Source organism: Sebastes fasciatus, chromosome 18 (genome assembly GCF_043250625.1).
Source record: "Sebastes fasciatus isolate fSebFas1 chromosome 18, fSebFas1.pri, whole genome shotgun sequence".
NCBI classification, from domain to species: domain Eukaryota; kingdom Metazoa; phylum Chordata; class Actinopteri; order Perciformes; family Sebastidae; genus Sebastes; species Sebastes fasciatus.
In genome coordinates this window covers 8,683,420-8,696,777 of record NC_133812.1, presented here as the reverse complement: position 1 = coordinate 8,696,777, position 13,358 = coordinate 8,683,420, and the positions used below count along the sequence as shown (strand labels likewise).

Here is a 13,358-nt window from a genome sequence, read left to right as displayed (position 1 = left end):
AACTGAACTCCTGGCTCAGTTAAAAATATGATGCCTTTGGCTATCATAATACTATGAATTTATAGGCAGAGCTGACAAGGTAAAAAACAAACTGCTAGAGTACAGAGTAATCAAACCAAGAGAAATAAAGGTACGCTCCTGTACAATATCCTAAAATACAGAGTGAAGAATGGCTAGTATTTCCTGCAGTATTGCTGTGGTGACTTCATTATAGATATAACATTCATTGTTTCTAATTGGAAACGTACATTTTGGGGGATAAATAAAAAAACAAAAAAACAATTGTTTTCAACAGTGATTCATTTAATGAATATTTTATCAGGTATTCTCTAAAATATCAAAAATAATCCTCCACGCCCATTACTACTCTAGGCCAACATTTTCAAAACATTAACAGTGTTAACGAGTCATCAAACCCAAAGCTATTTAATTTACAATGTGAAACAGCAAAAAGAAACAAAATTATAGATATGAGAGGCTGTAACAAATAAGTGCTTTGCATTTTTAGTAGGTATGCAAGATACCGATAATTACCTGCTTCTCATCGCCGATACCTATAGGAAAACCGATAATTAAAAAGAAGTTCATTACCTGTAGTTTATGCATACATAGGGTAAGAAAGGCAAAGATGGATGATTTAATATTCCATAGCTCTGACCTAACCAAAATCTGTCTGACATCACCATTGTTAACACAACAAAAACAGTTTGACCCTTCAAATGTTCATTTATTTTTTCTAGTAAAGTACATCAAAAAGCATGTTGCCTTCCTCTGAAACTGTGAAAAACATCCACACCGGCAAAGACATGTTTGGCTCTCTAGTCGCGCTTGTTCTTTTTCTTCTTGTTTGTGTTTATTGCCAGATTGCAAACCAACTTTAAAGGTGCTTACCGCCACTTACTGTATTGGAGTGTGTAGATGCTGCACTTGTTAAGTCATTGAAAGCAATTTAGCATTTTATTTTATTTTAATTATCAAAATAATACATAATATACATTTTGCATTATCGGCCAATAATTTATCGGGCCTGATATACCTCCTCTGCCATGGCTGTAGACCGATACTTAATAACAAAATTGCCATAATCATTTTCTAATAATTGACAAAATAATCAACTAATTGTTATAAAAAGCCTGACCTAATAGACTTTTTGTTTACTCAAAATACAAAATAGAAACAGGAAATAATTATCACCGTCATTACCTTTCTTTGTCTTTGCACTAACTTGCAACTTCACCGTTCTGCACTATTAACAATGATGGTCCAACTGGTTTTAATGTACTGAAATTGTTTAGGTTAATGGAAATCAAAATGAAGATCAAACCCCATAGAATAATATACTCACTGTACCTAGCGCAATGGAACTGCACCAGTTGTTAGAATCAGAGTTGTTTATTTCAACTTTTTTCCGACATCACAGCCACAGGACGATGTAAACTTCCTCAATATATTAATTTCAGCGATGATTTATTGCCGGGGATAAAGTCATATTTCTCTCTAGATAGCTACTGACTCAGTTTCCCCTCGCCTCCTTTCATCTGTATGTCCTCTAACCTCAAAACATGGCCAAATACACAGAAAGTATTAGAAGAATATTATATTAGAGAAAAGGGTTAGAAACTTGTGTTGCCTTGAGCTCCAAAACCCAACACAATCTGTGCATTAGGCGGGATCCTCCAGAGGACCAGGGTGTGTTAGTCGGCGCTACAGCCTGTGTTATATATCAGGTTAGAGCAGCCAATTTAGCCGTGTGTCAGAGCTCGCTGCTTTGATTAATCACCGGCACAGCCCCCAGTGCGATAGCAGAGTAGAAAGTAGGATTTTCACGGGGAAAAAGAGGAATGAGACAGATATATGGATACCAGACTGAGGGATGGTTAAGAGCAGGCATAATCACACTTGTGGCTTGAGTGAAATGTTAATAGGAGTTGCAAGTGAATTAAATTTCATGTCCACAAAGATCTCCAGCCAGAATCTCTCTGTCTGGCTGCAAGGTGAATGTCACACAAGTAAAATGGGAGAATTTGTATTACACTGTTTGCAGACGGGCTGGATTTGTGTAAAGAGTGATATTTTCATTTCTGACAGAGAGGTGCAGATAGAGGTAATACTGCTCAAGAAGAGAGTTAAGTTAAAGTCTCTTTTTCTTATTTATTTCTTTATTTCATTATTTATATTTAAAGGTCTAACCTGTAATTATTAGGCCCAAATAATTTCAGATGTACATGCATAAGTAATTTTATTTTTTTTATTTTTTATTAATCAATCTTGTTTTGAATTAAAGCTTTTTTACTGTGTTCACTTATGTTAAAAAACAGCATCAGCAAACTTAAACTTCTCGTTTTCTAAAAGACCACTCATTTTGGGATTCACAGCAGATTCAAACCCTGTAGTTGTAATTTTGGTGTTGGTACTTTTTTCTTTTTTTTTAATTTGGATCACCATTTTTACTTTTTAAAGATTTGTAAAATGTTATTATTAATTTAGTGGGGGGAAACAGCCCAGTCGCAAGGAAAAAAGTTAACATTTTACATTTTTGCAAACCACGGATATGTTGAATAGGGAAGTTTTTGCATTCGGTCAGAGCAAGTGACAGAGTACAACAAACAACATGCGGCACAATTGACGTAGTATATCGAGCAACCATTATTGAAACGTGGTATTATAACGAGTATAACCAGAGGAAATGTCCAATAAGGGTGTGTGGGTCAAACAAACACAGGACTTTCCCCCAGGAGACCACTGTTTGTGTCCCGTGTGAAACCAAAAGTAAATGTTGATTGTACGCTTGTTACGTAGCGTTACGTAAGAAGGACCGCTAAGGGAGGTTGTGATTTATTTACACTAGTTACGTTGTTACGTTACGTTGTTACGTTATTTTAATGTTTCGAGGCTGATATGCAACGTATTTTTTGGTTCAGAAACATTAACATTCAACGTATTCCGTGGTTTTTCAGAAATGTACAATGCCAACATTTTTCCTCACGACTGGATTTGAAAAAAAAGTGATACATTTAAACCATTTTAGCAAATAATATGTGATAGATATGTGGATAAGATAAGTGGAATGCACAATACAGCAGTTTTAATAGAATCTAGCTGTCCAGCGCACATCATGTCTAATGACTTTGTCATGGTGTAATGGTATCTGTTTGGACTATAAATGAGTTGTTATGGCACCTTTGCCTTACAAATGCAGTTGTGGAATTGGATTTATTATTGACAAATTATATTATTATTATATTTTGTTGAGAATGTATGAGTGCGCTAAAAGTAAACATCTCTTTGTTTTTTGCGGTTATACATCTCGTCAAATCAGATATGCCTTACTGCATTTGAACTCTGCATGGATCTAGATTAATTTTGATGTATAAATACATACAATTGCCCTACGGAACATACCCTGTAAAGATGTATTATTATTATTTACTGTGTGGTCTTGGGACTCTTTCTGCAGTTAGATCACACACAGAGGCCTTGGCAGTTTGTTGGATGCAAGCTTTTTTTTCCCCTGACTGTTTTTTGTTTTTCTGCCCCCTATTGTGTACTTTCATGACTCAAATAGAGTTCCCCTGAAGAGGGTGTTACAGAGTCGGTGATCAGTGCAATTTTGGCTGCCAAGCATAGGTTTGCACCTCCGCCCCCAGTACTCAGACCACATCTCAGCATAGACACAGGGCTCTGTGCTGTTCTTGTCAGCCTCGTTTACAACTTTACCAGCACTTCTGAATTTCTAAGAGCTTTTGGTTGCAAAATTACCTAACCCTGTCTTCATTTTGATGAACAAAAAAGGGGCTGTCAGTCTCACATTCAGTGTGAGAATCATCATCATGTTTGTTCAGTCTTAAAATATAATTTTTGTAGAAGTGCCACATTGAGGGCAATAAATGTCAATTGTTTTCAGTGGAGTTCTTGTTATTTCAGGGACTTAACAGACGCAAGTGCTGTTTTCTGGCAGCGAGTAAATATGGCAGATCCCTTAACTACTAAAACATGACATTTGATATAAAATAATACAACAAGAAACAAGTGATATTATCTCACTCCCCCGGCAGTCTTTTTTTTAATGATAGGAGCAGATTACATGACATGTTGACATTTTTGCAGTCTAGGCCAGTATTTAATAATGGATTTTTCTTCCTCTAGGCATCATCTCAGTAAACAGCCGCCGGTCACCTTTCACAGCCAGCGGGGAGAACGAGATCCTGGACCTGGAGGGGGACCTTTATCTTGGTGGTCTGCCTGACAGCCGGGCGGGCCTGGTGCTCCCCACCGAGCTCTGGACCGCCATGCTCAACTACGGCTACGTGGGCTGCGTCCGGGATCTGTTCATCGACGGCCGCAGCAAGGACATCCGACAGATCGCTCAGTCCCAGAATGTGACCGGCATCAAGTCCTCGTGCAGTAAGGTGACGGGGAAACAGTGCGACAGCAATCCCTGCAAGAACAACGGAGCGTGCAAGGAGGGATGGAACCGCTTCGTCTGCGACTGCACTGGAACTGGCTTCTGGGATAGTACCTGCGAGAGAGGTGAGCCTTCTTTCCAGTCATTAATCTCTATGTGGTGAATGTGTTTTCTCTCTTATAGCGATCGTTTTAAAATCTTATTGGGTTTGTCAGAACGCTTATTGATTTTTTAGTAAAGGGCTTTTTAAAGACGGTACAGCAGCTGTACTCCTTTTACGTGCAAAGAAATATATTTGGTCAGTGTGCCTCTGGAATAGTGCTGTTTTACTCTCTATCAATATGTCTGTGGGGGTTACAGGATGCTAAATGTTGGCAGAAGGTATGAATGGTTTCTTTTCTGGTATCCTGAAGATGGTTAAGTATGGTGACCAGATCCCAACAAACCAAATGTGGGACAAAGAATATGTTTTTGTGGTACAATGTGGGACACGTTATCAAGGCTTAGAGGTAGTCTACAATTTTGATATAATGTCTATCTTACATAAATAATATACATTTCTATTCTGCCCCTTATATTGTAACATCTCTATGCTTTGCCCGAATGCATCCATTGATCGGCACATCTCTTTTTGAGCCACACATTTCTTGTGAGACTCACATGAATGTCATATTCCCCCTGTGTGAAACTATAAAAATAACTGGCAAATTTCACAAAAAACTCTGAGAATCTCCTTCCACCAGCTTATAAATACTTAGAAGTAGTTTCACAGCCTTTGTTGTAGCTGCTCTTCCTTTTCTTTGTGCTAGTTTCCATCATATTCCGCCAAAATCTGCATAGCTTGTGACTTTGCGGTGACTCGCAATTTTCTCCGGAGGGCATAGTGTAGCAAAGACGGAGAAATGTTAACCTGCATTTGACCCCACGTGTGGGCAGTTTGACAGCAAACAACCCCGTGATGACAGCCTTCCCTGCTTTCTTGAAAATGTGGGACATCGTCACAATATGTGGGATGTGGGACAAGGGATAAAAAAGCTGTGCAGTCCCTCGTAAAGTGGGACACCTGGTCACCCTATTGTGAAGTGGCAGTGACGTAGCCGCTGTATGCTTTTCCAAGCAAAGTGGACAGTGCTCTGTTTTTAGCAGACAGGCGGAAGTGTGACTTGGGACACTTCCCTCGCAATATTTATGGAAGCTTTGTTGAAAGATTTAATAGGATTTCACTTTTCTGCCAAGTGGCTTTGGAAAGGCGAAGCTTCTTTTTTTTTTGTTGGGGATGGCTCTGCAGTGAAATTGAACTTCTCTGTGCTGGTGAATTGGGCTCTCCTTGTCTGGATTTTAAGAGCTCGGACGCATTAAGCTTTTATGAGGCGGTGGAGATAGGGGCGCTTGGAGCTGTGGGAGAGTATGTCATCGGACTATTGTTCAGATTGTCCTTCAGTTTTTCACTATTTTACAGAGATTTCCGGGGGTTCAGTAGAGGGCTTTAAGCAGTTTTCTAAGAACTTGAGGTGTGTAAGGAAACGTACTTGTTGGAGGAATAATGAGCATCTTGAGAGTAAGTTGTTACAACCAGCAGTAAGTGTGCATGTAGTAGGCCGGCGGGATGATAACGTGTAGTTAATGATTAAAGAAGAATAGGGATCAACATGTACCGTACATTGAGAAAGATCCGTGTTATAAACTGAAACATGTCCCTCCTGCGTCCTTAATGTACCTTTTTAAATAATTAAACTCATGTAGTATGTATGTAATGTAGAGTACATGTTGTGAATGTGTCCTAAACTTCCTTTGGGAGCCCAGTTAGGAAGCTGGGGCTGTCTGATCGAGTTAACCTCGTCTTACCCGGACTGTTGCTATCTATTTTAGTAACACTCCCATGATGTTGCGTCAGCACAAATGGGACAAAGGCAGCCGCGTACTGCCGAAACACTAAAACCGAGCCAATCTGCCTCACTGACCTTCTACCCACAAGAAGGAAACATTAAGTCACATGTTCCTAACGCTACATACACTCTCATTCTTCTTCTTCTGTCCTGTTTCGCTGCCTCCCACTCGTCGGTCTCTGAGCGGTCGTATCTCTGCATTCAGTGAGTGCTGTTGCCGCTGGGTGATAACCCAAGGGGCCGCGGGCCTGCCCTGCAGTTCTGGAGCTGTAGAACAAAGCTTCAGTCTGTTCAGCAGTTGATTTTTATTTCACACAATGAGACATGAGGTGTGGTGAAATGTGCTGATGATGTAATGGCTGAATACATGCCTCTGCATTTAAGTTTCTTGGTTCAAAAACTAGCTGATTCCCTCCTAGTCAGTTGACTTATTTGGAGGTAGTGTTGGAAATTGTTTCAACACGTAGTGGATAATCAGAAAATGTGTCTAAAGCTTTTTTAATAATCAATCTTTTTAAAGGGGCACTTCATTGGTTTTAAACATAAAGGTCATGGGGAGTACTATATAGTAGTGGTGTAAGTAATACTCAGATCTTTTACTTGAGTAGAAGTACCAGTACAAGTAAAAGTCCTTCATTCATAATCCTACTTAAAGGGAAAATTCTCTACCTTCTATGCTATCCAATCAGTGTTGATGGTAAATGTAGCCGATCGAGAAAGTATAGTTTGCAGCTGCAGAATCTGTTGTTCTTCCTGCATCCGACGCCGTCCCATTTGACGTGACTCAGTTGGAGGAAGGAAGAACTACAGGCTGATATTTCTGCTTGGATTTCTAGTCTCTGCCTCTGAGTAGCCAGGGCAGGTACAACGTCCTTGTTCTCTTTTCTTGTGTTGCCAACTAGCTAGGTTTCCAATAGTGAAAATGGCATCCCAAAATAAGAGTGCAGAGGATGTTATGGACGAGAATACATTTTACAGTGTTTTGGCTGACTCGGATATTCAGCGGTATTTATTCGAGCCGGAGTATGTGGCTGAAGAAATGCAGTGGAGAGAGGCCAAAGCTGCGACTGCATTAGCTGTGCAAGAGGATATGGTCGGCGGGGACCTTGCGGGCGTCAGAAGATAGGAAACAATGCATTCTGGTACATGTAGGCACTGCCGGCACGGCTCCGCGAGCTCGAGAACCCCGCTTTCTTGGTCAATCTAGCACGCAATGAGGAATTTATTGCTCCAATCCACTACATTTACCATCGATACTAATTGGACTTCCACTAGGGATGTCACTATGAGGACATTTTCCCACCGGTTAATAAACTTGTGATAACACTAGTGTTAGTGATTACACCATTTTACAAGAAAAGATGATGGTCAATATATGTAAAGCACTTACTTTTATCTTTATCGTTGGATGGCTGTGTCCGGTATCTCAGATCGAGCTTTTGCTGCGGGGTCGCAGGTTTCCACCTGGCACCGCTGCGCTGCGCACACTCGCTGCGAGCACTCCCTCATCTGCACGGTGATTGCCTCATTAACGTTATGGTTCCCTTATAGCATTAAATCCGAAATATTGCCAAATAGGCGCTTTTGCGTTTCACTTTGACACCAAATCCTTTGCGTTCGTCTTGTCTGTCAACTCTCTATCATCTTTTGTATGAAATTTGACTCCTGCTATTGGGATTTCTATAAATAAAGCAAAACAACGGTGGGGGCGGTGGGTAAGTAATGTAATGGGTGTATACCTGAACATGGTGTAACACATAAAAGGTGGCATAAGTATCAGTATCTGACACTCATGATTTGATAGATCTGTTTATCAATAATGCCAGCTATTAGTCCAAAAGGCTATAATTTCCTTAAGATTGAAGTTGAATTTAAGCATACCCATTGGTATTATCTGTATCATATCATAGTTTTTCCCAGCATTCTTTGTTTTTCTTCTTCTTAGTGGTAACAGTGTGGACAGAGCAGCCTAGATGTTCTTTCCCCCTTCATCTTCCCCCAGCTCTTCCTGGGGGATCAGTAATCCGTCCTGTGTGTTCTTGGTCTGAACAGTCTGTACCACCTCAGCTAGAGCTCCGTCAGTGCAAAGGTACAGCAGCTCAATACCGGAGCCCTCTCAGTTTGCTGTACTGCTCTCTTTCTAGAGAGAAGCCAGCCACCCTGTGGAGGAATCTCATCTCGGGCTGCTTGTGTCAGCGATCTTTTTTTTTTTACGGGTCGCTACCCAAAGCGTGCGACCACCACAGGTAAAGGGTCGGAAAAGGATTGAGCAGTAAATTGAGAGCTTTGATTTGGAGCGCTCTCTCCTCCACCACAGTGAAAACAGCCCTCAGTGCCGTTCCCCTTCTGCTACAGCACCATAAAAAGCCTGCTTTATTTCAGCACCACCTTTTTCCTGCCCTCACTCTTGACTGTTTGACCCTCAGCCACAATCTGCACATGTGAGGTCACAGTCTGATTAAACCGGGGCGACAACATCATCTGCAAATAGCACGAGGTCTGAATGTTAGCAAACTGAATTTACAAATTAGTCTGATTCCATTAGCTTCTACATTCTCTGATTACTCATATTACAGTTCAGAGCAGAATATTGTTGAAGCTAATTCTCGCCTGCTTCGAAAGCGCTCGCCCTTGACATGAAGAAATCGCTTTGATTTGAAATGTTGGGCTTGAAACAAGGTGGTATTTTCTTTATTTATTTTTTTCAAAATGTGCAAAACTTTGGAACGAATGGAATTGTATTAATCCTGCTGGTAGAATAGTTTATTTTCCTTCTCCTCCATGCTTTTAAGCAGCCGCTGCTCCCTTGTGACAATATCAAACAACCACTGAGATGTATTCACACGTGGCGCTCGCTATTGATCTTCTCAAGAACACTATACGGTACAACAGAGAATTGTACTTGTATGATGAGACACGGGTGAAATGATAGAGATCAGCGCTCTCCCCGGGAGCGTAACAAAGGTTATACATTTACATTACAATGATTGGCCTTTGCTGGTGACTTTAATGCTCAAATGTATTGTTCAAAACGTTTTTTTGATATCAGCCTACATTTTTTGGTGACATTATTTTAATTCAAATTCATTTTCTTGGAATGCATTGGGAGTATTTGTCAAAATGTGTTAGCAAGTCACTTTATTAGGTACACTTGTACAATATCTAATACAATCCAATACAAGTGTTCTGTCATAAAGTCTAATTTTAAGATGCCTATAATGTTCTGGTTCTTTTTGACACCATTATAGACACTTAAATCATATGTTTAGCATTGAGACCAACAATAACTGAACATTATAAACTTCGTAAAGGATTGAGAGCAGGGCAGTTGTATTGTATTGCAACAGATTGTAGATAGGCTCTTCAGACCTAAATTTGCCCTCAAGTTAACTAATCCTTTTGGCATCATGTTCAATCGTCATTGCTGTGTTCAGCACCAAGACCAGGAGAAGGCTTTATGTTTTGCTGTTTGTTTCATCACTTCCTGTGTGCCAAAAAACAAATTCCCAACTGCGAAAGTGATTTAGGAAAAAATGGAAAATCTGTGACGTGTATATTATTGAGGAAGCAATGGGCTACTCTACTGCAGCCTCCATGTTTGATTTAGATTTTTTAAGTTGAATATGTGTACTGTTCAATTTAAATATAACCTCTGCATGATTTGTACAGACCAGCAGCTACTATCAACCACCAAGGCTGTAACTACTACCAAGGCGCGTGCCTTTTAGTGCATGTTTGTGCACGTGAGGGTGCCCCACCTGCTAGCTCATGGCTGCCACTCTGCACTGCTCTCATGCGGCGGTTACAGCTGATAACGGCTTCCACCCTCCGGTTCCCCCTCAGGTTAACACGGTTAGCTCTGTCAGCATTCTTGCCATTGTTTGCAGTGTTAGCGGTGAACCGCCGGCTCAGCCGTCACCATGTTGAGAGCCATGGGAGGCAATAGAAATGCCCTGAATTTTGAGTTTATCACTTTTAGAGATAATTGATTAGTAAGGAATGTGTTGTAATTGCCTTTTAATTACTTGCACCAAAAATGTTCTAGGGATGCAGCGATTTATAGGCCGAATATCGGTATCGGCCAATATTCGCCTTCTGACTGCCATCGGACTATTTGCAAATAAGATGACATTAGCCGATGGCAGTTGCCGATGTTCATCTGTTGTTTTGCATCAATTTTGCGTCCGCTGAATGTTGTGTTGGTTATTTGCGGTCGGTCTCGGAAAACAGTCACAAGCTGCTGATTCTGAGAAGAAGTCATCACTCTGGCATGACGGCGGGTGCCGTCACATGTGGTTTGTTTACAAATAAAAGTGAAAGAAATATTTGGACGTGTGGGAGTATTGCACTGTCTCAGAGGACGATCAGCGACAAGAAAGTTGTTTATGTTTAACGAAAAATGAAGCAGTAAAGCAATGATTTACAAGATTTCTTCAAAAATCTCTGCGGTCTGGATGGGAACGAACCTCATGTGTGCGTAATGTGTCACTAGAAGCCTTTTCCCCGCTCCGCGTCCACTAGTTAATCGATCGCGGATGGCGTCGTTCTCTCGGACAGATACAAAAATAACAATGAAAAATATAAAATTGGGTTGCCAAATATACTTTGGCTGCCATTAATATATGGGCGGCCCGCCCAAGTTAAGTCTGTGTTAGAGACACTGCTTATGTTTGTAATTGCTTTTACATTTACATTTAATTTATGTTTTGTTGGGTTGTACTGAAGCATTCTTCTCATTGAGAAGGTAGTAGTATAGCAGCTGAAAAGGCTTTTGAAGCAGTTATTAAAAAAAAAGAATATTTTTCATGTGAAAGAAGGTTATTTAAAGGTTGTTTCATACATTTGTATGATTGAATTTGTGCTCATTCAAAGACAGTGTAATGAAATGCTGAATGACTTTAAAAACAGCTCAGTTATTTTTGTATAATGAAGAAGTCTTTTTTTTCTCTTGCACAAAAGGAGAATAAATAACAGCACACACAAAATAAATAAAAATTGGCCCAGGATTTCACAATAGGTGCATCCCTAAAACATTATACTCATGGAGCAGCATATTGTTAATCCCACTTTATTGTGGAAAATATAAAGTAAGAAAAACTCCTCCTCATGTACCATTTTTGATTATTTTTTTTAACCCAGGCCTTGTGGAAGTGGTTTGCACGCATTTTGCACTAATGATATTTTTGGAGCTCAAATAGTGGAATCATCAGAAACAAAAGTCTCAAGATAATTTCATCATATTTGTATTGAACGGAGCACATTGCTCTGTGTAATTTCTTCTTTTCCACTGGGACCTAAAAAAGCTAGCAATTTCCTTGCTCTGTTTACCAGAACGAAAATACAACTCGACAGATATTTTAGACTGTTTGAGGAGATCAAAGATCGTACCAGGCGACAACTAACAGACAACAGCGCTCCTGTCTGCTCTGTTTTCTACCTGGTATCTGTGCCAGGTTTAGTATACAGATGATTCTTGTCTCTTATCTCACAGAAATGTGTCTCCGCTTTTTTTTCTTTCTTTTACTCCGTGTCTCTTTTTCTTTCGCTGTCTTGAAATCTCTTTCTTTCTTTTACTTTCTGCATCTCCCTGTTGATCCCTGTCCTCCTCTCTCTCTCTCTCTCTCACACATACTCCCTCTATTTGGCATGTCTTCTTTAACCCAGCCCATGAGACACGACAGCACCTGTGATCAGAGGTCTGCCGTGGTATCACACAAACAGATGTAGTGTCAGCATGGGAGCCAGCCACTGTGTGTGTGTGTGCACATAATGAATATGATGTATAAGAAGCAATGAATATCATCATTCGCTGTTTTTGTGCGACCATATGTTTCTTTGTCTGCACCCTGTGTATGTTTGCATCCGTTCACATGATTGAGGATGCTTATTTCTATTTTTACGCTACGGTTTGTGTGTGTTCGCACTAGCCGGGCAGTGTCAATGCCCCGTGCAGGTGTGTGATGCCGGGGCCCTGGCCCTGATAGACCCCTCTCGTCTGGGTTGTGACCGCGAGCGCAGCCCCTGCCAAAAACCCGTCTGCCTGTGATCTGAATTCAGATAGGGCAGCTTGGCTCGGTGCAGCCCCAACAGGCACACACACAGCGAAGGAGTGGAGAGAAGCTGCTTGCTTAAAATAAAACACTGTGCACATGTATTAACATGCAGGGAACATCTTTGCCTTTACACACCCCTCAGATGATAAGGCTTGTGGAAGTGATATGTAATATCTTTAGTTTTTGTAACCTGTTTTTATTGCCCTCTGCTGCGCCAGCAGTAATCATTTGCTAAAGTGTGAAAAAGGTTATTTTTGTAACTTAGCACTGTCTGCGTGGGATGTGTTTAATTGGGTTGAATCAGGCATACTGGTTTAGTTCGGTGTTTAAAAAGTGATGCTGGAAAATTATTTTTCCCCCCCTCAAATAGCCTGCAGTGAGATCCGCAGAAAGCAAAGAGAAAGGAAATCATTACCCTCCTGTAATGATAATGTTTCAAGATGGGCTTTGTCCTCTCTCTCGTCTTTGGGATGGCAGCTCCGGGCTTTATTCCCTTTTGATTCGTACATTCCATTACATGAAGGGGTTACCCAAATGTTATTCCCCCATAAGGAAAACTCAAGTACAACAGATTATTCAGGTCGTATTTGAGTCCGACTTGCAAGGGGTGACAGTAATTCAAGACTACAGGGGGGGTGTATTTGATGTTGTCCGCTGACTCTGCCAAGAGACGGAATTCATGCCTCGATTGAGCGAGCCAGCCAGTCATTCATTCAAACAGTAAGTCAGTGAGTCAAGCTTTGTGTTTGTAAACCGCGTGTGGGTCTATTTGTGTGTGTGGGGGGGGGGGGGAGCTTTTAGGGGAGCTGGGGTGTTGCTGACAGTCGTGTGTTGCAGAGTGCTGTGCAGCTGATAAAGTAGCCCAGTTAATCAGGTAAATAGGCCTGTAATGAAGTGTGTTTGTCTGACGGTGTGCCAGCCCAGCGCCAGGCGATCCCACTGAGACTCTCCTCTTTCTGTCTTTCTGCTGCATCCACACACACACACACACACACACACACACACACACACACA

At 40.9% G+C, this 13,358-nt stretch overlaps 1 protein-coding gene across 2 annotated transcripts in view; it reads left to right on the top strand.

The window, feature by feature from the left end:
- Positions 1 to 13,358, top strand: part of nrxn3b (neurexin 3b) — a 458,514-nt gene that overhangs the window by 219,090 nt on the left and 226,066 nt on the right. For both annotated transcript variants that reach the window (XM_074615644.1, XM_074615645.1), the window contains one exon: positions 4,147 to 4,530. In XM_074615644.1, the coding sequence (XP_074471745.1) occupies positions 4,147 to 4,530 (384 nt within the window). The remainder of the gene's footprint in view (positions 1 to 4,146; positions 4,531 to 13,358) is intronic.